Source organism: Camelus bactrianus, chromosome 17, assembly GCF_048773025.1.
Source record: "Camelus bactrianus isolate YW-2024 breed Bactrian camel chromosome 17, ASM4877302v1, whole genome shotgun sequence".
Lineage (NCBI taxonomy): Eukaryota > Metazoa > Chordata > Mammalia > Artiodactyla > Camelidae > Camelus > Camelus bactrianus.
In genome coordinates, this window is record NC_133555.1 from 27,903,757 (window position 1) to 27,929,339 (window position 25,583).

General features: G+C 34.3%; 1 protein-coding gene across 1 annotated transcript in view; it reads left to right on the forward strand.

The window, feature by feature from the left end:
• Positions 1 to 25,583, forward strand: part of DNAH12 (dynein axonemal heavy chain 12) — a 151,018-nt gene that overhangs the window by 58,868 nt on the left and 66,567 nt on the right. Inside the window, exons 24-38 of the mRNA XM_074344618.1 lie at positions 610 to 729; positions 1,005 to 1,161; positions 1,784 to 1,956; positions 5,198 to 5,350; positions 5,605 to 5,844; positions 6,211 to 6,456; positions 6,764 to 6,883; positions 8,908 to 9,017; positions 11,467 to 11,650; positions 11,798 to 11,938; positions 15,386 to 15,469; positions 16,020 to 16,208; positions 20,856 to 20,975; positions 23,214 to 23,402; positions 25,028 to 25,179. Of these exons, the coding sequence (XP_074200719.1) occupies positions 610 to 729; positions 1,005 to 1,161; positions 1,784 to 1,956; positions 5,198 to 5,350; positions 5,605 to 5,844; positions 6,211 to 6,456; positions 6,764 to 6,883; positions 8,908 to 9,017; positions 11,467 to 11,650; positions 11,798 to 11,938; positions 15,386 to 15,469; positions 16,020 to 16,208; positions 20,856 to 20,975; positions 23,214 to 23,402; positions 25,028 to 25,179 (2,378 nt within the window). The remainder of the gene's footprint in view (positions 1 to 609; positions 730 to 1,004; positions 1,162 to 1,783; positions 1,957 to 5,197; positions 5,351 to 5,604; positions 5,845 to 6,210; positions 6,457 to 6,763; positions 6,884 to 8,907; positions 9,018 to 11,466; positions 11,651 to 11,797; positions 11,939 to 15,385; positions 15,470 to 16,019; positions 16,209 to 20,855; positions 20,976 to 23,213; positions 23,403 to 25,027; positions 25,180 to 25,583) is intronic.

The window sequence follows — 25,583 nt, forward strand, 5'->3', positions numbered from 1 at the left end:
AAAGTGTACTTTGAACTCAAGAAGCACAGATTGTTCAATTGTGTATATTTGAAAACATATAATTGTTCAAATTATATACTCTGGTCATATAAGTTTTTAGAAAAACTATGGATAAATAATAAAAAAGTTCTAGCTACTAGTTCAGCTTTCTAGTAGATTGCATAGTTTTCTTTTCAATTAAATCTTGGCATCAACATACATAACCTATAGACCGATTTATTTTTAACTTTAATAATCTCATATTTCAATATAAAAGAGTAATATGTATTCTATGTAGAAAACTTGACAACTCCCCACAGCAAAGGAACATAAAAATCCTATGAAAAACAACTTCCAGAAGAATCAACAATCAAATTCTTCCAGGGATAACTGATTATTAACATATTGGTGCTCATCTTTCCATTCTTTTATAAATAAACAAATATTTCAAAAATATAATCATAATTTGAAAAAAAAATTTTAAGGTCTTTTAAATAGTCATCTAAAAATTTCATGACTATATACTAGCCTACAAATGTACCAAATATTGTACTTGTCTGTTGTTAAACGTTTAGCTTTATTTTCCCTTTTGTAGACTTTTTAAGTTAGAAATGCTTTTTAATTATTCAGGCTTATCCAGAATCTGCAAGAAAAAACTGGGTTCGAGAGTGGCCAGGCCAAGTTGTACTTTGTGTTTCTCAAATGTTCTGGACTTCTGAGACACAGGAAGTTATAAGTGGTGGGACAGAGGTAAAGAATTATTTCAAATAACATTCTTTTCTATATGCTTTATTTTTTCAAGTTAGCTTATCTATTCTCCTCCCCATTTCTACATGTAGCATTAAAATTGTACAATTATTTAAAAACTTGTTCTTAATATATTACTAGGCTTAGACAAAATCACTCTACTTTATAATTTGCTTCTGTACTGAGCTTCATTGTGAAGCCACAGTTATTTTGTAAAAGAATAAATGTATAAAATACATGTTTTAGCTACTATATAACATTAGTTTATTATTTTGTAGGGATTAAAGAAGTACTACAAAGAACTTCAGAATCAACTAAATGATATTGTAGAGCTTGTAAGAGGAAAATTGTCGAAGCAGACCAGGATTACTCTGGGGGCATTGGTTACTATTGATGTCCATGCTAGAGATGTGGTCATGGACATGATTGATATGGGTATGTGACTTCGGTAATATTAAAGACAAAATATCAATAGCTTCTTGTGAGTGGGTCTTGAGATGAGTTAAGGCCATGGGACCCAAGGCCACGATCAGAGCACGTTTGTAGTATGCAGTAAATAATGGCTGTACGCATGCATCAATTATATAAGATTTAGAACAAAGGAAATAGAAGTACGCATGTGCTAGAGATATTCTGTAAGCCTAATGAACAAAGAAATTCACATTGTGCATGTGCTGGGAGAGAACAGATAAAAGCAGGACAGGTGCATCATAGGCGCACGCACCACCCTGTGGCAATAGAATAAAGTTTTGTTAACCCCATGGTGTCTCCTGCTGAAGTCTGTCCAGTGGTATGGCAACTTCTTGTGTATTTTTTCATTTGGGCCACTCACCTTCTAGAACCCCATGTCAGCCCCGCTGGCTGACACTTCTAGAAACAGACTTACACTATATGTCTTTTTCTCTCTCAAAATAATGTATTTCACATGATCTTTTCTATAAATTAGAAAACATGAGTTATTTTAATATTTGCTGTTATAAAAGATAATTAAAATACCTATTTTTCAAATTATTTCCATTTCAGGGTTATATGGCTTGTTTTGATTTATTTCTTCTAGGTGTCTCAAGTGATACAGATTTCCAGTGGCTTGCTCAACTTCGATATTATTGGGAATATGAGAATGCACGAGTTCATATCATTAACTGCAATGTAAAATATGCTTATGAATATCTTGGGAACTCACCTCGGCTTGTCATTACTCCTCTAACTGACAGGTGTTACAGAACACTGGTACGTGCTTAAATTATTTTGCTTTACACATTAAAGGTTACTTTTTGGTTTGGTGTCATATTTCTTGTCCAAATTTAACATGGCTGTCTTCATTTTATCCTCTAATCTGTAGGGTTGAATATAGTTTATCCTTTCCCAATTGCAAATTCCTCTTATGGAATATTATAGTAATGAATATTTATTGTGGCTGCTTTTGTGGAATTTAAGAGTTTGAATTCTAACGTTTGAAAATTGTGAGTCACTCCCATTGAGGATAAATAGAAAAAGAAAGGCTCTGGAGATTTAAAGAGGAAACCAGGGCTTCGGAAAAGGGTATCAATTATTGCAGTGGATTTCTGGGAGAGATGACAAGAAGATGAGGAAAGTACATGTGGTCCTTAGACCTCCAAGTTAGTTTTGTTGAACAGGAGGGGGAGAGCTGAAATGTCTGCAGGTGGTGCTGAGGTCTGTGCTTGTTGGGAAGCTATGGAAGACAAAGCCATGACTATTGGAAAAAAAAAAAAACCCAAACCTGAGAATACGGTTGCCAGATAAAATACAGTACTCTCAGGTAAATTTGAATTTCAAATAAACAATGAATAATTTGTTAGTATAAATATGTCCTGATTATCACATTGGGCATACTTATACTAACAAATTATTTATTGTTTATCTGATTTTCAAATTTAACTGGGAATCCTGTATTTTTATTTGCTAAATCTGGCAACCCTACCTGGGACTGGAGGAGGAGAATCAAAAGACACCAATTCACCTGTGCTGAGTAAGTAAATTAAAGTGGCTGAGTTCTCTGGAAGGAGAGATGAGATGGGATTATTAGGACAATGATTTTCAAGGGAATGCCCTCAGTGAAAACCTATTTAAGGAAGTGAGGAAAACAGAAGTAAAAGTAAGCAAAGATGTGGTTTCAGCAGATGCATGGCCTTAGCCTGATCTCATGGGGAGCTTTGGAGCAAGAATGGCGTAATAGAGGTACCCCATTTTAAGGCAAAGGGGTCCAGCTTTTCTGTCTCTTGATTGTCATTGGCTTTGGTTCACTCCTGGGGCTGAGGCGGGCCGGGGGTTGTTTGTGAATAAGGGAGGTATAGATGCAATGACCAATAAAGGATTCTTGTAAGGTGCCAATGCATCTCTGATAAAATCTTTCACCAAATTCTCTCCTCAGGAAGCCTCATGAGGGCCAGGCCATGTCTGTCTTGTTCTCTGCTCTAGTGATGAACAAGTACATAGTTACTCCCTCAATATTTCTTGAGTAAATGTCTCAGACCTCAGTGAAATCAGAAGCTGTGAATATTTGTAAGGTGGAAGCTAACAACTTTTGAGTTGTAAAATCAAAGTTGTAAAAACTATAAAGGGGAGAGATTTCCAGCAATCAAGTTAATAGACATTAATAGTATAACATTTACTGTAAATTTAAAACAGGTAAAATATTATCGATATTGCCTTTATTTAATGAATTCTCTATTGTTTTATTTTAGTAAATGAGAAAATATTTAAGATTTTTATAGGTCTATTTATTATTATTTTAAAAAATACTTTTTTTAAGAGCAGTTCTAGGATCACAGCAAAATTAAGCAGAATCAACAGCGTTCCCATATGCGCCCTGTCTCCCCGTATGTACAGTCTTGGTCCTTCAACACTGTTTTATCTAAAAGGAGTTAAGTTTCACAAACTGTCATAGTGGTTTTCATGAAACAGACTTCATAGTTCGAAAAAGTTGACGTAATTTGCATGCTTCTAAAAATTTCCAGCTGTTGTTCTAGTCATTGTGGGGACCTAGAAAGAATTCAGCTATTGCTAATGTTACTTTTAAGAAGCTTAAGGACTAATTGAGAGGGAAAAAAATGTATGTAATTAATTGTATTATAAGTGTTACCAAACCAGGTTCACTTGCCCAACTTGCAGCAAGCCAAACGCTGAAATGCTGAGGTTTGCTCTAGGTTTGTGTGTGTGTTTTTTCTTTTTTTTTTTTTGTGAGGGGAGGTAATTAGGTTTATTTATTTGTTTATTTTCTTCAGTGGAGGTTCCTGGGGATTGAACCCAGGACCTCATGTATGCTAAGTATATGCGCTCTGCCACTTCAGCTACACTCTGGCTCCATCTCTCCCACAACCTCCCCACCCCCAGATGCTGAGGTTTGAAGCAGAGAAAGGGTTTATTCACAAAGCAGTCAAGCAAGGAGACAGGAACACAGGTCTTAAATCTGCCTCCCTGCAGGCGAAGGGCTCAGGAATTTTATAGGATAAAGCTAAGGTGTGGGGAGCCTGGGGAAAGGTAATGGGAGACAAGAAAACTGTGAGGCAATCATTCCTCTGTGCATACGCAACTCCACAGGTTTCTTCATGGGACAGATGCTCAGGAAATGGTCGAGTTAGCATGCTCTGAGGGTGGAGTTTTTGGCCTCTGACATCAAAATGTCACCGAATGGACACTTGCCCAGATGGAGGGTTGGTGGTCTTAACCAGTCTTAATCAATTCAAGCTTGATTTGACACACCTGACTCCAAATTCCTAAAAAGCAACTTGGGCACACATCCCAGTGCCCAGACTGCGGGACGCTTGGAGGGCCATGCAAGCTTTTATAAAAACAGTGAAAATGAGCCTGACCAGTGAAGACAGGTCACAGTTCACCATTTATCAATGGCTAGCTGATAATTACCCTAGTTTTCACAAGATAGAAAGTAACACTACTGGTAAGAGAAATACAGCACAGTGCTATGGGGATGGAGGAAATGAAGACCAAAACCAAGAGTGGAATGCAATAGCCAGGGGGAATCATAGACAAAATTACATAATGGGTTATTTGTTTATCTTCCAACTGATGGGTCCCTGTTTATTGCATTCACTTTAAGGTGTTCATTCTCTTTGCGGCTAGCCATTGAGATTGCCATTATTGTTCTCTGCAACCATTTTTGTAACCACTTCTAATTAAACCTTTCTGACCAACTATTAACACCTCAAGACTAGATTCTCTTTGTTTTTATAGGCAAATGGGATACGTATGAAGTGTTAGAAGAAAAGGAGATTTGGATACATTTTCACTTTTTTAGATCTTTTAAACTGCTTTTTCTTTGTGCAGCTAAAAGATTGTGTTCTAAAAATTAACTAAATAATGTAATTGTATTACTGCCTCACTGAAGCTACAAATACGACTAAATCCATTTATAAGCAATTGTCCTATTATAGGGTTTTTGTTTATTTTCAGTTAAGCATGGATTTCTTTTCACATTTATTTTTCTTTTCAGATAGGTGCCTTCTATTTAAACCTTGGAGGTGCTCCAGAAGGGCCAGCAGGCACAGGAAAAACTGAAACCACTAAGGACTTGGCTAAAGCTCTTGCTGTACAGTGTGTGGTATTCAACTGTTCAGATGGACTAGATTATCTAGCAATGGGAAAGGTAAAGTTACACGTTAAATGTTAAAATTTATAGCTAGGTCTAACTGGGTAAACTGAAGCAAACTAATGTTTAAAAAACTGTTTGAATATGGTTCAAGCATTAGTTGAACCTTTTGTTTTTAGGGATAGAGACACTGTTTTTATCCTTAGGGATTTTATTAAGCTTAACTTTCAATTTTGACTTAAAAGGCTAAATATCTATTTTAACAAGTGATGCCCTTTCCTAAGAAAAATCATCTTTTTTCTTGTCCTTAGTTTTTTAAAGGATTGGCTTCTTCTGGTGCTTGGGCTTGCTTTGATGAATTTAATCGAATTGAGCTGGAAGTGCTGTCAGTGGTAGCTCAACAGATTCTTTGCATTCAGAGAGCCATTCAACAGAAGCTGGAAGTGTTTATTTTTGAAGGGACAGAACTTAAGCTCAATCCAAACTGTTTTGTAGCTATTACTATGAATCCTGGCTACGCAGGACGTTCTGAATTGCCAGATAATCTTAAGGTAATATTTTTTAAGAGTGTAAATTTGGTAATCAAAAGTAACAGCATAATCTACTCAAAATGGTATAATTTTCTCACCATGTATCTGTAATCTCCCTTTTACCTTTTCCCATTTGCTGTAAGGTAAGCCTCTAAAAACTTTTTATCTGAATAAAGTTTAGAAAAACTTTTCAATTTTTTTTAATCTAAAAAATATTGGAATACATAAAACTGTTGAAGTGCTGCTGAAAAAATTAGAGTTAATGAAAAGGTGCTGCTTTGGAGGAATAAACTTAAATGTCAGCACATCATCTTTGGGTGCTTATGCTTAGCTTTAAAAATGGTTTTCTTTATGTAAATAATATATTTCATTTATTATATACTTCAGGTTCTTTTTAGAACAGTGGCTATGATGGTTCCAAATTATGCCCTCATAGCAGAAATCTCCCTCTATTCCTATGGATTTTTGAATGCAGAACCTCTGTCTGTGAAGATAGTAATGACCTACAGGCTCTGCTCAGAGCAGCTCTCATCGCAATTTCATTATGACTATGGGATGCGAGCAGTAAAAGCAGTTTTAGTGGCTGCTGGAAATCTCAAACTAAAATTTCCAAATGAAGATGAAGATATACTTGTAAGTATTCAGTGTATACATAGTGAAAGTTTCAGTAGAAAGATAATTTTTTCAGCAAGGTTGATCATGAACTATAAAGAGAGTTGTTGCATTGAGCCTTTTACATGGGGTTGATAGTTTTGGCATTCTGTTTTTCATTATACTTTATGTGAATCCAAAGGCCTTTTGGTTTGATAAGCGTAACATTGGCTTTTTACTATGGGGATTTCATGGAGCAGCATAAAAGAAACTTTGACTTTTTGTGGGGTTGCGGGGGACAGGCAAACACTGGCAATTAACTTACATTGCACTTTTTGGATGGTTTTAGCTTCTTCGATCAATTAAAGATGTAAATGAACCAAAGTTTTTATCACATGATATACCCTTATTTAATGGAATAACTAGTGACTTATTTCCCGGTGTTAAACTTCCTGAAGCTGACTATCATGTAAGTAAATCTGTGAGAATGACTTGATCTGCAAATAAATTCATCTGGTGACAATAGTTTTCAGAGTTTTATTAAATGAGTGTTTTAGTTTGTTTGGAGGATAAACCCCTATTTTGGCCACTTTAATTAATGAGGAAGAATAAATTTTAGTGCCTTATGTTATATGATACCTGGGTTAACAAGATTCAAAGATAATGTTCATTGTAAGAGAGTAAGTATTTTATTTCCTATCTTGTGATTTATAATGTTTACTACTATATACTATATTATATACTTTAGCAGATAGAAAAGATGATAAACTTAAGTGGCAGAACATCCTATAGCTAATCTAAGTATTTGGTTCTCACATTTAAGTAATGTACTGCCTTTTTTTATGAAGGAAACAAACCACGTGCATTTCCAATTTCATTTAAATTATATAGACTTTATAACGAGAGCTACATATGTATACACATAAGAAAAGTGCCTACCTCTTATAGATGTTATATAATGTAAAATCAAAATAAATCTTAAACTTAATTACAAAAAACAGTCTCAATTTAATGAGATAGATGATGTATGGCTGAAGCTAAACTATTCTCAGTAATAATCTTTTAAAATATTTTTTCTACCCTGTTTTCTGTCTCCAGTTTTTCTGGGACTCCAATTACTTGTTATGTTAGACCATTTTATACTGTCTCACATGTCTCCTATGCTGGGTTTTTTTTTTTTTAATCTGTGCTTTAGTTTGAACACTTTTATTGACGTGTCTTTAAGATTAATAATCCTTTCCTTGGCTTTGTCCAGTCTGCTAATAAGCCTAGCCAATGAGTTCTTAATTTCACAAATTTAATTTTTTTGGTTTTGTTTAAAGACTCCATTTCTTCGCTTAAATTCTTCATCTTTTCATCTGTTTTTTGTCATACTATGTATTTTCTTGTCATACACATTTACAAAGCTTATTTTAGTGTTCTTCTCTGCCAATTATGACATTTGGCTCACCTGTGAGTTTGTTTTATTTACTTTTTTTTTTCCTACTGATCATCATCTATTTGTGTTAAAAAAATTGTGTAGGAAATAATTGTAGAGGCTGAACTGGTATTATTTTCCTGCAGAAAGACCATGTTTTTCCTTTGTTAAATAGTTAGATTGAGCAGCTGATCAGTTCAATCAGGAGTTGACCTGACCCAGAGTTTTTGTTGCAGAATTATTGAGCTTTAGTTTGCCTCTGGTTTCAAATGTCTTTAGAGTGAGAATTGTCCTACTGTATAATACGGTCCCTCCTCTAACAACATTTTGGCATATAAGCATCCTAAGACTAAGAAAATCTCTCTCTGTGTGCCTTTCCAGCTAAGCCCTGGATATCTCGTGTTACTTCACACTCAGCCAAAACATGGGTAGTGGAAAACCATCTTTGCATCTGAGGCTCCTTCAGATTCAAATCTGTCACACAAGCCCAAATGTCCATTAAAATATCTGTTGGTTTCTCCTTACTTCAGCAAAGTCCCTGTGCCTATAGCAGGCCCAACCCAGTGTCCAACTGCATCTGTGCTTGCTCCCAAAGGCAAAATTAGCTGTTGACCTGTGTTCACCTAGGAAAGGCTCATCCTTTTCTGAAATTTAGTTTCTTTAGACTGATTTGTACCCAGAGCACTCCTGTATCTTTAAAATTTTTATTTTTATAGACTCTCTGTTTATTTCTATTTACTACAGTGTGGAAGGTTGTTTGACATGTCTTTTTGTATTCTAACCAAAAGTGAAATTCTAGAAAATACTATTAAGAGGCGTGTTTGCATCCAGCATACACCTAATGCTATGGTGCCATGATCATTCATAACTTACAATATGGAATACTAATATTTTTAAGTATTTTAATTCTATTTGTTCCCCCTTTTAATTAAAAAAATTAAGTTTTAAATAATTTATAAATATAAGAAGATACAACTTTCTTATTTCTAAATGAAAAGTCTACATTTGTAAGACATATATGACATGATTTATAATAGCATTTTATAGAAATGCATTCCATTTTTCTTTGATTTTAGGAATTTTTGGAATGTGCTCATGAAGCCTGCAGAGTACACAATCTTCAGCCTGTCAAGTTTTTTCTTGAAAAGATGATCCAGACATATGAAATGATGATTGTTAGACATGGGTAAGATTATAGACAGTCTACCATAGTTACATGTTATTTTTAAGTTAGATTATTAAAACAACTAAAATTTGTGAACCAAGACTCAGCAAACTTTGTGTCATAGGTAGGCTAGCATACCCCCAATCTCCATCCCACTGGCTTAAAAACAAAGATTTGTTTCTCTCCCATGCTGTATGTCCAAAAAGGATTGGTAAGGAGTGCTCATTCAGTGATAAAGCACTAGTGACCGCCACAGTTTGCCCATTTGATCATCAAATATGTTATTTGCTCTACTTCATGCACATAAAATATGCTTTTTCTTTCTTAGGGAAACAACCTAAAAGTTCCAGTCAATCAATGAACCAGACTCAAAGTTCAGGATCTCTAGGAGATGCATGATAGTTGGTGTATCAGATTTAGGAGTTGTTCCACTTGATCCGGAGACCTAAAAATTGCAAAAGACAAGTTATCTGCCCTGCACACATCCAGTGTTACAATAGTGGGTTTACCAGAACAAACACTCCCATTCAGAAACCGAAGAATAGGAGACAAAGCCAAACTTGCTGGTAGCAGTTCTGATACTCAGCTGGGCATGTGGGGTCCCAGTTCCAGGGAGAGATTGACTGTGAAATTATTGGAGTTTAAACTTTAGAACCTGTTATTTGTAGAGGCCCCTTCAGGGAGTCATAATCATTTTATACATAATCTATTATATAAGGTGTTGTTAAAATGACTAGATATTTTATATTCATAATTACATATATATGTATATTTTTCCCTTAGAGAGCCTCCCCCAACCAATTGTATAAACTTAAATCCCCATAAATCCTGGATCTACTTCTGCTTAATTTTGCTCCCTGAGAGGCTTTCCAGTAACTTATCCTCTGTGGACTTTGGTTCAACCTTCTGAGATGTTTTTCCATCTCCATTTTCTTCCCTGACCACATGTGACCTGGACAAAGGAGAAAATATTTTTGGGAACTGAGAAATATTTTCTTCCTGCTTACTGCCTATAGAAAGTTGAGGTCTCAAAGGTCATGATTTTTTTGAAGGCAGAAGTTTTTTAAAAACCCTTTGTATTATGTACATTTTCAAGCCTTTCTAAACTTTCTTGTAGTATCCTTGAACCTATCGGGCTTAGGTGAGAGGGCCACACTTTTACTCTATTTTCCCTGAATTACTTTGTCATCCTGAAATGATTACTGGGAACCATATTAATCTTTCATAGGTTTTAATAAAGTTATACAATGACCCTACCCTTGGTTTGATCCTTGATGCTAGACTGAGTTGATCTTTGTTGTTCAAAAGTTTTGTCAATTTATCTTTTATTAATTGCAGATGAGAATAAATTGTCTCATTCAGTCCCTCAAGTCTGTGAATTCTAGACTCCCTTGACTCATTCCTGCTTGCAAACTGACCATATTTTCCTGGACTCATTTCTTTTATAGTTCCTTGTTAAATACAGCCATAAGCTGCCAATATTTACTAATAATACTCTGTTTACTATCATTTCCCCCTAAAACTGCAGTTCTGTTAGGTATATTATCTATCTTCCAGGTTATCTCAAGTGATAAATTTACCAAATGTTTCATTGTTACATAACATTAATTGCCAATCTTTCAGTCTCCGATAACAGTTAATTTGCCACCCACAACCTAGCCTGTAAGCCAGTGCCAGTTATTTTAGTCTTTTGTATTATGGCAAGAATACCTTCCCCCACTTCTAGGTACCAATTTCAGCCAGTAAGGATGGGCTAGGTTATTCTGTAGAAACAATCAGCACCCAAATCTTAGTGACTTAAAAAGAAGAGTGTATTTCTCATTCATACTGTTTCCACTATAGTTTAACAAGGAGGTTCTGCTCATCATAGCTACTCAGGTCCCAGGCTGTTGGAGCACCAGCTTCTCAACATTATGGGTCACAGTTGTGCTAGAGGGGAAAGAGAGAGGTCTGTAATTTCCCTCACTGGCAATTATCTCACCTCTAGTAGGAAGTAACACCCATCATTTACACATACTATTCCTTAGTCACCTAGAATTCCCACAAGAGGGTAAGGAATATTGCCATGTACCAGGAGAGGGGAGATTCAGAAGTATTTGCAAAGAGCACTAATAACTTCTATAGCAAGTGAAAACTTGAGGAAAAGGGGATCCTTTCTACTTCTCTCCTTTGGAGACCCAAGTCATTTAAAAAATTTTAAGAGTGCACAATTATTTCCATTTTCATTGGAGATTTTTTTATTATACTCTTTTGTAGAGAATGGTATTAATGTTGAGAATTTGATTTAGAGATCAATCAGTTAAGACGTTAAATTATTTCCCTTATGTTTTAGAAAAACTCATATAATTTAAAGATTATGTGTAGTAATGATCATAGGGTAAAATGTTATATACCAATATATAGGCAAATAATTTAATTAACCATTATTCTTTTAGAACCTTATTGTGTAATTACTTCTTTTCCTTAATAGTTTTATGTTAGTAGGAGAGCCTTTTGCTGCTAAAACAAAAGTTCTGCATATGCTGGCTGATACTCTAACTCTTATGAATGAACGTGGCTACGGAGAGGAAGAAAAGGTTGTTTATAGGACTGTAAACCCCAAATCCATTACTATGGGCCAACTTTTTGGACAATTTGACCCAGTGTCTCATGAGGTAAACTGCAGTATAAACATTCTCAACTCTTGCTGACAGTGTACATTAAGCCAAGAAATTTGAAATGTTTTTGTATTATTTTATAATACAAAATGTACTTTATAGTTTTATAAAGGAAGCTTTCCAACTCTCTTTTTTCCTCCTCAGTGGACTGATGGTATTGTGGCTAACACTTTCAGAGAATTTGCTTTATCAGAAACACCTGATCGGAAATGGGTTGTATTTGATGGTCCCATTGACACTTTGTGGATAGAGAGCATGAACACAGTACTGGATGATAATAAAAAGGTAAATCATCATGATTAAAAGCAAAACAGATGCATGATATGAATATACTTAACACTACTGAACTGTAAAGTTAAAATGGTTAATATGGTAAATATATGGGGTTTTTTTTAATCACAATTAAAAAAAGGTAAAGCAAAGCAGATGTAGACATGCTTAAGCAACATTATGTGTTCAACAGCTAATCATTTCATACTATATATCTAAGATGAAGGATGCAGCAAGTTGACTAAGTTTATAGATTACCTTTTCAATGAAAACTGTGCTGTGGTAAGTTCTTTGCTTCATTTTTTTTTCATAGAATATGAATATATTAAAACTGCTTTAGTAGGAAGGCATAGTAATATAATGGGTGATAATAAGTTGTTAAGTGACTCTAGTCTTAAGGTTTCTTATAGAACTTTAAACTAATATTTTATGAGAAAATTAAAAGCCCTCATTCTTTTTTGAAAAGGTCAACTGCTTCTGTGCTTATATGTGTTACATTACCTTAGAAACTATGAGATATACAAAAGAATGACAAAATGGAACTCTTATAGTGTTTATTTTAATTGAGAGATTACATATGTAAAGTATAAAATGTGCACTAATGTTAAGTTTAGATTCTGATTTTTTTTAACGTATCTGTACACTCACATAACCATCTCCTAGATAAAACTGCATAAAATTTCTTGCACTCTACAGGGTTCACTCCTGTCCCATTGCAATCAGTACAACCTCCCCAGGGGCAATCATTGTTCTGACTTCTATTGTGATAAACTAGTTTTGCCAATTCTTGAACTTCGTGTAAATGGAATCATACTCTTTTGTGTTTTCCTACTTTGGGTTGATATAGTAATCTGTGATATTTATATTAGAGTTCCATTTTATATATGTATGTATTCTTTTATGTCTGTACTAGTATTCCACTATGTTAATATATCACAATTTATTTTTATACTTATATGAAATAACTACTAAATAAGCAAACAAATTTAATGTTTTTAATGTTAATATGCAAACATATACTCCAGTACTTAATCATAGGTGGTTGGTCATTTTTTTCATATCCTTCTTTTCATTCATTCAATCATATTGATTGAGCTAAGAGGCAGAAGTAAGCAGACAAGAAGTAGTGATGATTCAGAAAAGAGAATGTTAATCAGTAGAGTCAAGTCTAAGGATTCAGAGTCAGGTGAAAGAATAGTCTCATATTGGATGAGACGGAGGCAGGAAAGGTGAATGTATGGATTCGACAGTGGAAATTTAAAGGCAAATCCTTTCAATGATTTATTCTTTCTTTGTGAAGTGGTAGGCCCTGGTTCTTTGTACACTAGAGTAGAAAGGGGAAGATTTAAATTAGCCATTATGGAAAATGAGAAAGAGAGCTGACTAGGAAAACATAGAAGCACATCTGAGTGTTTGTTATAGAGAACATGATGGAGTTGAAGACCATGAATTATTTATTAATTGTAGTGCCAAGGTCTGCCTTTTGTGAGATTTTCTATACCAGTCTAAGCACTTTGGATGTGGGTGTAGATAATGTTGCTAGACTGAAAATAGAGAAAGACTTTAAAGATACTGGCATGAGAATGATAGAAGTGCTAGACCATAGAATAGAAGCTACCTAATGAAGGAAGTGAAAACAACAGAGATATGATAATCCCTGTGAAAATGAAGAGCAAATGTAGTAGGAGTCAATGAGTGAGACAGCTGGGATGGATAGGAGGTGATGAGCAGAGACTGGAATGCTTGAAATTATTATTTCAGAATTGCGTGGTGTTCCAGGAGAGAAGGTTCTGGGTATATAAAGTGGATGACTGGAATGGAGTAGTAGGGGAAAGATACATGAAGACAAGGTAGTTGGGTACTGGGGGGCTGCTGTGTTGAGATGTTTCCCTTCATGAACACTGACTGGATCAGGACAGAGTTATAGTAGAGAGAAAGAGATTGAGCCAACCACCAAAGGCTTTATTTAGCCAAGCAAGGATTGTCAAAGGATCAAGTGTTGTACTGGAGGGTGGAGTAGAAGTGGTTGGGAAATAGCATAAGGGAATGAGGAAAATGTTGACTCCACCTCCCCAAATTTGTAGCAAACAGGAGAATATTTGCTGAAATAATCTGGTAGAAAGTTAAAAGTATTCTGGACAAGCCCTGTCCAATACAACTTTCTGCAATGACAGAAATATCCACACTGTCCAATAAAGTAGCTACTAATCACATGTGGCTATTGAGCATTTGAAATGCGGCTAAGTACAATAGAAGAACTGAATTTTAAATTTTATTTAATTTTAACTAATTAAAATTAAAAGAAATAGCCACATATGATTACTAGCCATCATAGGGGACAGTCCAGCACTAGGCATGCATTCATTTTACAAATAAGAAACAGATCCAGAAATGTTAAATGCTGCATTGTTGACTAACTAGATAGGGGCAAATCTGGGAATAGAGTAATGATTGTAGAATTAGAGAGTAAACACTGAAAAATAGAGAGAAAGAATTTGAAAGACTTAATAATGTAATTAATTTGGAATATCAACAATTTATAGTTACTGACAACGTTATTAAAACTTAATGATAATTCCAAAGGTGGAAGCCAAGGAGACTGAGAAGATAGAAAGGCTTTAACAATAATGGACAAGATAGGAATTAGGCAGAAAGGATGCAGTTGATAAATTCAGCTTTTTACGTATTTTATTAAAGAGGAATGTTTTAGATTAAAACAGACCAAGGGAACATAGCAAACACAATGCATGATCCTTGATTGAATTTTGGTTTGAATAAGTCAGTTGAAAAGACACTTCTGGTACAACTGAGAACATTTGGGTATTGGCTGAATATCAGATGACGTTAAGGAATTATTGGTAACTTTGTTAGATGTGATAATGTTACTATGGTTATATAAAAAAGTCCTTGTTTTTAGAGATGAATATTGACATATTTGGTTGTGAAATGCCATGATATCAGTAATGCTCTTTAAAATACTTTAAAAAAGAGACAAAGCAAATATGGCAAAATGTTAACATTGGGTAAATCTAGGATTTGGATATGTGAGTGTTCATATTATTCTCTATCTTTTCTTTTTCTCTTTTTTGTTAATAAAAATGTTTTATGACAACTTTATAAAATCAGGAATATTTTATGTAATTTTATTAATAACAAAAACTGACATTTGTTTAGGATTTTATGGGTTTTTTTTAATGTCATGTAGTTCCCCTCTTCCCTAATTCTGTGAGAGAAAAATGATCCCTTTTTATAGATGAAGAGACTGAGACTCAGAGGTATTATGTATTTGCTTACCTATTAAGTAATTGACAGAGCAGGACCTACAATTAAGATGTTCTGGCTTTCCTTCTAATACTTACTCCATTATATCACAGGAGATATTTTAACAAATAAATAGAATAAATTTTTATTTGAGAAGTTTGAGATTAAAAAAATTAACATTTGAAAAAAAATTGCCTTTAGCTTTGCCTTATGAGTGGAGAAATCATTCAAATGTCCCCTCAAATGAGCCTCATCTTTGAAGCAATGGACCTTTCCCAGGCCTCAGTAAGTCCATGATTTAATCTAACAGTAATTTGTTTGTTTGCTCATTTATTCATTTGTTCACTTAGTCAATAAGTATTTTTTTATTATGTATCAGAAAGTGAGTTAGGCACAGTATACAAAGATGAATAAGATACAGTGTGTGCTCATTTAGAGAGGATGAGAAGTATGCTAATAAATATATATATATGTATATATATATATATCCCAATATAGGGCTACATGTAAGTGCTCTAAGAATATGGAGGGAGTGAATGCCCAAAAGGGGAACTGTAGAGGAGAACACTGAAAAATGTTTTTTGATCTGATTTTGATGGGTAAGACTTTTCCAGGGAGATTGGTTGAGGCTGGGCATTCCAAATATGCCAAGATGACTTGTAAAGACTTGGAGCCATGACATTTCCAGGGAACTGTAACTGCAAATAGTTTTGTCTAGTGTATACGAGGCTATAGAGGAAGACAAAAGCCAGATCATGAAGGACCCTGTAAGTCACGCAGGGAAGTAGTTAATAACTGCTAGGTTGGAGAAGGAAAACTTGTCTTTTTTCTCTAGCCTGCCACTGTCAGCCGCTGTGGCATGATTTATTTGGAGCCCTCACAGTTGGGATGGAAACCGCTTGTGTCTTCATGGTTGAATTCACTGAAAGGACCTCTACAAGAACCAGAACATCAAGCTCTTCTGAGGGGACTTTTTGACTGGTTAATACAGCCCACATTAAATCTTCGTAAGAAAAAATGCAAGGTAACACTATAATTCTCTTACCCACTCAAGTTTCTTGACTTCCCATTCAATGTAACTAAGTCTAAAGTCAGAATGGTAGGATAAATAAAATCAGTTTCCCCTTAGACATGTATTGAAATATTTATTGTGACAATCCATGATTCCTATGCAGTTGTAAGAAATAATACAGAGAGATACCATGTACATGCCACCTAATTTCCCCCCATGGTAACATTTTGCAACATTTTGTTGCAATAATATCACAACAATTGACATTGATAATACCTACTGATCTTATTTAGATTCATCTAGTTATACCCATACTCAGATGTATATGTGTGTGTATGCATGCACATGAATTTATCCCTCTGTTTAATTTTTTAAACTTTTAAAATAAAAATTATATATACTTAAAGTGTACAACATGGTGATTTGATATACATATATGTAGTGAAATAATTACCACAGTCAAGCTAATTAACATATCTCTTCAAACAGCTGCTATCTATGTGTGTGTGTGTATGTGTGTGTGGTGAGAGTACCTGAAGTCTACTCTCAGCAGATTTCCAGTACTGATACAGTATTGTATCGATATAATTAACTATAATCATCATACTGTGCATTAGATCTCTAGTCTTATTTATCTTATATACCTGTAAGTTTGTACTCTTTGCTAAGTATCTCCCTATTTCTCCCACCTCGCTTCCTGCTTCTTTCTATGTATTCAACTTTTAGATTTAGTTTTATTAGGGTAATGCTGGCTTCAGAAAATGAGTTTAGAAGTATTCCTTCTACTTCTGGTTTTTTTTTTTTTTTGAAGAGTTTGAGAAGGATTTGTATTCTTTGAATGTTTGGTAGAATTCGGCTGTGCAGTCATCTGGTGCTGAGCATTTCTTTATTGGGAAGTATTTGATGACCACTTCGATCTCCTTCTTTGTTATTGGTCTGTTGGGCTTTCTATTTCTTATTGATTCAGTTGTGGTAGGTTGTATGTTTCTAGGAATTTATCCATTTATTCTAGGTTATCCAATTTGTTTGCATATAATTTTTCATAATAATTCCTTATTATTTCTTATTTCTGAGGTATCCATTGTAATGTCTCCTTTTTCATTTCTGATTTTATTTGAGTCTTCTCTCTTTTTTTCTTGGTTAGTCTAGCTAAAGTTTTGTTGATTTTGTTTATTGTTTCAAAAAACCAACTCTTAGTTTTGTTGACTTTTTTCCTATTGGTTTTCTATACTCTATTTCTGCTCTAGTCTCTGTTATTCCCTTCCTTCTGCCAAATGTGGATTTAGTTTTCTCTTATTTTCTAGTTCTTTGAGTTGTAAAATCAGGTTGTTTATTTGAGATCTTTTTTTCTTTTTCAATGAAAATGTTCATTGCTATAAACTGCCCTCTTAGTACTGCTGTTGATGTATCTCATAAGTGTTGGTATGCTTTGTTTCCATTTTCATTTATCTCAAGATATTTTTGATTTCCTCTTTGACCTAGTGATTGTCCAAGAGTATTTCATTTAGTTTCCATGTATTTGTTAATTTTCCCATGTTCTTGCTATTTTTGGTTTCTAGTTTCAATCCATTTTGTTTGGAAAAGATACTTGATATAATTTCAGTGTTATTAAACATGTTAAGACTTGTTTTATGATCTAACATGTGATCTATCCTGAAGAATGTTCCTTGTGCACTGGAGAAGAATGAACATTCTGCTGTTGGGTGAAGAGTTCTATATGTGTATATTTGGTCTATGGTGTTGTTCAAGTTCACTGTTTGTTTACTGATTTTCTGTCAGGATATTCTGTCCTTTACTGATATTGGAGTATTGAAGACTCCTACTAGTATTGTATTGCTGTCAATTTCTCCTTTCATATCAGTCAATATTTATTTGTTTTATATAGTTAGGTACTCTGATGTTGGGTGTATATGTATTTATAACTGTTGTATTTTCCTATTCAACTGACCATTTTTATCATTATGTAATGACCGTCTTTGTCTCTGAGACAGTTTTTGACTTAGTCTACTTTAAGTGTAGCCATTCCTGCTTTCCTTTGCTTACAATTTGTGTAGGATATCTTTTTCCATCCCTTAACATTCAGCCAAATGTGTCCTTGAATATAAAGTGAGTTTCTTATAGATAGGGTACAGTTAGATCTTTTTTTTTAAATCTATTCCTCCACTCTGTATCTTTTTATTGAGGAGTTTAACCCATTTACATTTAAAGTATTTATTTATAGGAAAGGATTTACTATTGCTATTTTTAAAACTATTTTGTGTTTATTTTGTAGTTCTTTTGTCCCTCTTTTTTCTCTTGCTATCTTCTTTTGTGTTTTGTTGTTCTTTTGTACTGATAGGTTTTGATTCCTTTCTCTTTTTCTTTTGTGTAACTTCTATAAGTATTTAGTTTGTGATTACCAAGAGACTTGCATGTAATATCTTAAAACAGGCTATTTTAAGCTGACAATAATTTAACTTTATTTGCATATGAGAACTCTTCACTTTTATCTCTCCTCCCCCCCACATTTTATGCTATTGATGTCATAATTAACATTTATTTATAATATGTATCCACTAATATAATTTTATAGTTGTTTTTAATACTTTTGTTCTTTAACTTTTATAGTTGAATTAGAAGTGGTTTACCCAGCACTGTTATAATAATATCCATCTTTGGTTTTATATTGCTCAAGTTATATCTGAATAAGCCAGAGGTAAAATTTATTCCAGCTATACTCTTTGGATAAAACTATGGTGACTAAAGCTTTGAAAATCCCAATTATTTCCCATATTTCAAAAGTATTTTAAATATGTACCTTTAAAAACTCATATATGCATGCATATAGTATTTTATGAGAAAGTTTTACATATTGTTTTAGTTTCTTAGGGCTATCATAACAAATTACCACAAACGTGGTGACTTAAAGCAACAGAAATTTATTCTGTCTCACAGTTCTGGGGCTAGAAGTCTGAAATCAAGATTTTGACAGTACTGTGCTTCCTCTGGAAGAAGCTCTAAGGCAGAATCTTTCCTTACCTCTTCCAGCTTCTTTTGGCTGCAGGCTTTCCTTGACTTGTGGCTGCATAACTCTAGTCTCTTCATTCGTGTTCACATGGCCCTTGTACTTTGTGTGTCTCTCCACTGTGTGCCTTTTATAAGGATTTATGACTTTGAATTTAGGGCCCACCACATAATCCAGAATGATATCCTCATCTTTAGATCTTTAACTTAATTAAATCTTCAAAGACCCTTTTTCCAAATAAGAGCACCTTCATGGCTTTCTGGAATTAAGACATGGGCATATCTTTTTGGGGACCACCGTATACACACACTCATACATATATTAGTTACTTACATATAAATAAATATATTGATATAGAGAAGGGAAAAGGGTATTCAGTAGATTTTCATCCTAAAATACTATTTTGGAGGTAGGAAAATCTCCTGCATAAAAGAAAAAAAATCACTTTATGAAGATTCTGTACAATGTCTCATAGTGAAAATATACAGATAATCATTTTTCAGTTTTGTAAATTTTAAAACTATAATACTGTATGTTGTAAATAATACAAAATTGACTTTATCTTTCTGATAATGAGCTTTAGATTTTCTTTTCATAATTAATTCCCAACATCTATTGACTTTCCTTCATTGCTAACTTTTATATCTGTCCTCTCCTCTCCATGGCAATTCCTTTGACCACCCCCTTCTTCCTGTTGTAGCCACAGTTCTGACCTTTTTCATTTCCTAGCTGAATCAATACAGTAGAGCTACTCTGGTCCAGTCTACACCCTGCTACCAGAATGAGTATTCCAAAGCACAAATTCATTCCATTTACTCCCCTACTTAAAACCCTCCATTGGCACCCTCCTCCTCTTAGCACGAGATCCTTAATACAGTCTATAAAGCCTTTCAGGATCTGACCCCTGTCTCCTTGTCAAGCTTTATTTCTTGCCATTGCTCTCTCACACCCTATTTTCACATCCTGCAGAACCCCTTTAACACAGTGTGTCTACCCTCATCTCCATGTCTGTGTATAGGTGGTTTCCCCTGCCTTGAACATCTTTCCCTTCTGCACCTGGATAACTCATATTTTCCTTCCAAATTCAGCTCAGCTATTTTTTCATCTGGGAAACCTTCCTGAATTATTCCTCTCCCATTTCTCTGTTATCTTCCTCCCTGGTATCTGGGCTAATTGTTTATCCTGAGTATTCTGGTAGCCTTCCATCACCCTGGGACTTCCTCTGTCATGTCATTATTATACTATATGATTTTGGTCTATTTAATTTCAATGCCGCTTCTTTTCAGAGATCATCTGTATTATTTTCATATCCAGCTTGGCATGTAGTTATATGATGTTTTTCATAAATGTTTGTTGAATAAATAAATGAATAGATGGCTGTTAAAAACTTCATTTCTGCTGTCTCTAGAACACAACTAGTTTTCATTTCTCACAGAATTTGGAATAAGAATATGTTTTGCACAATTGTGTAATATAATATGCTAGACTAAAATATTTCAAAGATTGGTATTGTGCTTACAATTTGAATTCTTTAAGTTAAAATTCTGTTAAGACTTTATAAATATGAGGTTTTTTTATTTTTAAATGAAATATTTAGTTTCTTTTATGATCCAAATAAGATGAAAATAAAGTACCTTATTCTTTTCACTTTGCAGGAACTGATTCCTACAAGCGATAGCAATGTGGTTGTATCTCTCACACGCCTCTTTGAAGCACTACTCTGTAACGTGGTAGAAAATGATCCTACCAGCAAGCACATTCGTGTTTGGATTATGGTTGGTTTTATACTTAATGTGATTTTTAATTATAGAATAAAACATGCCTCTGGCAACTGATACTTGCATTGAGAAAGACATTACAAGATCCCAAGCTCTTTTTGGTGAGCACCAAAACAATACTTGAAGACATTAAAGTTGCCCTGACCTGGTATTCTGATTTAAAAAATGATTTAGAGAAAGTAAAACATGTCGGAATGAATCTAAATACCCTGTTATTCATTACAGATCATACTTTGATAAATAAGTAGGTGACTTAATATTAAATCAATGTAGCCTTTAGGTGAATTGATTTTTGTCTAAATGTTAAGCCAGAGTGTAGGCTGCAATAAATTGCCTACATGGAGACTGTAGTTATCCAGCCATAAGCCAAGGAATGCCTGGAGCTACCAGAAGCTGAAAGAGGAAAGGAAGGAATCTCCCCTAGAGCTTTCAGAGACAGCATGCCCCTGAAACACCTTGATTTTGGCCTTTTGTCCTCTAGAACTGTGAAAGAATACATTTCTGATGTTTAATGTCCAAAAAAAAAAAAAAAAAAAAGGCTGCCTACAAAAGACTAGGAGCAGGCATTTGACCAACTGGGTGTAGCATTGTAGTCAGAATCCACAGAGGATACAGGTAGGGAGGAGTCAGTGGTCCAGGTTAGCTAACGTCTAGAGGTCAGAAGGCCAGAGAGCAAGGCTCTAGGGGAGCCAAAGGAAAGAGGTGTTTTGTTCTCTTCCCTGGCCTATTATGCTACTTTCCTATCCACCACATTATTCCCAAATGCCTTGATCAGTCTCCTCTACTCAGGCTATCTTCTCTTCTACCCTGTGGTGATAGCAGTTCCCTCCTATTGTTTTCCCTTCATCTTGTTGCCATAGAAAATCTACCTCAGACACTCACATTCCAGGATCCCCTGCTAATCATAACCTCTTCCTTTCCTTCTCCCTTTTAGCCTTTATTTCTCTCCACTTAAGGAGAAATTGGACGTGCTTGAAATATAATTAATTCATATTCCTTTTTTCCTCTAAGTTTGGAACTACCTTTTACAGAACTGGTTTTTAATATTCTTCCATACCTATCAGTGTTACCTTTTATAAAATAGAAGTATCCTAGGAATAATTCACCTATATAACCTTCATGTTACATATTTCCTGAAGATTTTCATTCTGTTTGTAAACTTAAACTCCTTCCAACTTTTAAATTGTTCAGAATCACTTTTAGAGACCAATGTAGATTGATAACTCTTTGAAAATTTTCTCTTAAAGTATATTTGATTTTCCTAACCAGATAAGGCATGTATCTAGAGCAAAATTCAAGACAAAAGTAAGTTTTCTATCTCTACTAGTCCCCCAGGCACCCTCAAGGCAACCACTGTTACAAATGCCTTTAGTAGCCTGGTAGAGATATTTGATGCATATTCTCTTTCATATGTATACATTTTTAATACATGTTAGTATACGATACATACTGATTTGCACCTTTTCTCGCAATATATTTTGGACATCTTTTTATATCAGTGTTTATCCAGTTACCTTCTTTTTTAACAGCTACATGTATTCCAGTGTATGTAGCATATTCCAATGAAACTGACCCCAACTAAAGAACATTTGGGTTTATTCTGATATTTTGCTGCCACAAACGGTGCTTCAGTAAATATTCTTGTACCTGTATCATTTTAACCGATGGTAATACATTTGTGGATAAACTCCTAAAAGGGAAATTCCTAGGTCATTTGGCATGAGTATTTTAAATTTAGATAGATAATGCCAGAGAAATGACTCTTTATATGGTTTGGATGTGGTCCATTCTAGTTTTTTCTTTTTTCTTTTTTCTTTTTTTTTTTTTTTGGCAGTGGGAGGTAATTAGGTTTATTTATTTATTTTTAGAGGAGGTATTGGGGATTGAACCCAGGACCTGGTGTTTCTAAGCATGCACTATACCCTCCCCCCGGTCCATTCTACTCTATTTATATACATGACCTTTCCCAAGTAGGTTAACCAGGGCTTAATATATTAAATTTTAGTTAATCTAATATACTAAATTTTCTCCTAAATGAATACTTTAAACTTTTTCCTTTTTTTTGGGGGGGGGGTGGTAAATACGTTTATTTATTTATTTAGTTGTGGTTTTGTTTTTGTTTTTTTTAATGGAGCTACTCTGGATTGAAACTGGGAACTCATGCATGCTAAGCACACACTTTACCACTGAGCTGTACCCTCTCCACCTAAACTTTTTTTTTTTTTTAACCAACAGGCTTGCTTTATATTTTCTTTGATTTGGTCCATTGGAGGAAGTTGTGATACAGATGGTCGCATTGTTTTTGACATGTACATACGATTAGTCATACAGGGAAAAGATGGAAACAACCCACTGCCTGACTCTGTGGGTAAATGGGAATGCCATTTTGATGAAAAAGGCCTGGTCTATGACTACATGTATGAGGTATAGTATAAAATGCTTGTTATTGATAAGCATAAAACAGTCTGGGATCAGCAGGCAATACTGGGTTCTCATTCTAGAGTTATTTTTACTCCAGTGGTTAGCGTTTTAGTTCCTTCTCACTAGTTTCTCTTCCTATAACTTGTGGACAGTAATAAATAGATAATCTTGCTTTAAGCATGTTTTATCATTTCAGATTTAAATTAGATCTGTTTTCTCCAATTTAAAAAGGAATTCGCAAAAAGATTCTTTTAAACAGCAAGTATTTGCATAATCATTTGCTTTATGCGATTTTTACTTCATAGAACCATAAGATCTGGATAGACCCTTAATTACGATTTTACAATTTTTAAATCTCAAGGTCTATAGGTTAAAAAAAAAAAAACCTAGGAAGGTATCAAGAGCTAGGACTTGAACCTAGCTCTCCTGATTGCCAATGAAGAAGTCTTCCCGTAAAACTATGGTAGTGCGGAGTTTTAAGAATATGCCCAGAAGGAGTTTCGTCCCCGTTAGTCACAGTGGGAATAGGTGATAACACAAGCATATTTTTTAAGAATTGGAGTTAAATACAAAAATATCCAGCTTAAAGAGGTAAAGGTAGTTGCTGTTGGAGAAGAGAAAATGAGAATGGAAAACTGCTCTTTTCCTTAACCTTGTAAAACTTTTGACTCTAAAATATGTGTATATATAACTTTGATAAAAATAAAAGTTAAAACCTAAAAAATTAAGACTAAGAATTACTAAAGAAACATTGACCCAAACTTGCAAAATTACAATCATCTAGACACAAACCATGTATATATACAATTTGCTAGAAAATATTTAAAGATTCTTAGATGACAGCCATAGCACTGGAGCAGGATCCAAGAGACCGCCTACTTTGCCAGGTGTTAACTATTTTGCTGCTTGATGGTGAGTCTTTAGGATCTCCAGGGAAGTGCAGGACAAAGGGAGAAGAAGATACTTGTGTGTGGGGAGGGTGGATTAGGGAGGCTTACAGGATGTCAGGATAGCAGCTATTAACCACTGGTTCAGAAGAATTTCAGTAACTGTAACAGTCAGTTCAGCCATTTTAGTATCATCCTGGCTGAATATCAGCCTGGATCAAAATGCCAAAAGGAATAATTTTAGAGAAACAAATATAATAAGTTTGATATTTTGTTTCTAGTTAGATTAATTAAAATGTGAAAACATGAAGCCAAAGTCCAGGCAATTGTAACTTGAGTTACATCAGAGTGGCTCTCAAATAAATTCTTCATATATACGCAAGGACATCTTGAAGGCATTTTGGAGAGATGAGAGTGTTAAGAAGACAAAAGCAAAAATATCTGAAATTTGATATATGTTGGATTTGTGATAACTAAATTGCATTAAATTCTTCAGGTTATTGTTAAAAGTTAAAGAAAAATGTGTGTTTCTTAAACTGGGTAGTAGATTCATGGATGTTTATGAATCTGCTTCATGACTTAAATATGTTATATACATTATTTTAGATGAATCTAATATTATACAATAAAAAGGGAGAAAAGAGTATAAAGTTTATATAAGCAAATATGATAACTGCTAAAAGAGCCTTTTAGATAGCAAGCACATGGTTATAATATTCTAAAATTTATGTTCTCTTGTAGTTGAAAAATCGAGGTCACTGGGTCCACTGGAATGAATTAATTAGAAGTACTAATTTAGGAGATAAACGTGTCAAGATTCAAGATATCATAGTCCCTACAATGGACACAATTAGATATACGTTTTTAATGGATTTGAGTATTACCTACGGAAAGTAAGAAACTCTGTTATGAACATGCATTTTAAATTTAGTGCCATTCTAATAGGATCATAGAACTTTTGAAGTAAACTTTGAGATCATCCATTTTCAGACCTTGAGGGATTAATTGATATTTCCACAGTGACATCTGTTAATAGTGGAAAACCTGGAATCCAGTTTTCCTGTGGGCCACTCCAAAGCCTTTGCCGTCATACTTTGTTTCCTCATAAGCCATCTTTTATTTCCTTTATTTGTAACAGCGAACTAAAAGTCAGTTGCCGTGTTACTGTTAAAGAGGTATGCATTCTATTCAAAGGTTCACTGTACCCCTTAGGGATCAGACTAACCATGATCTACATTCTCCCATTATATTTAGCATTTTTCAAATATGTCCTATGTCGGTTCTTCATAATTTAAGA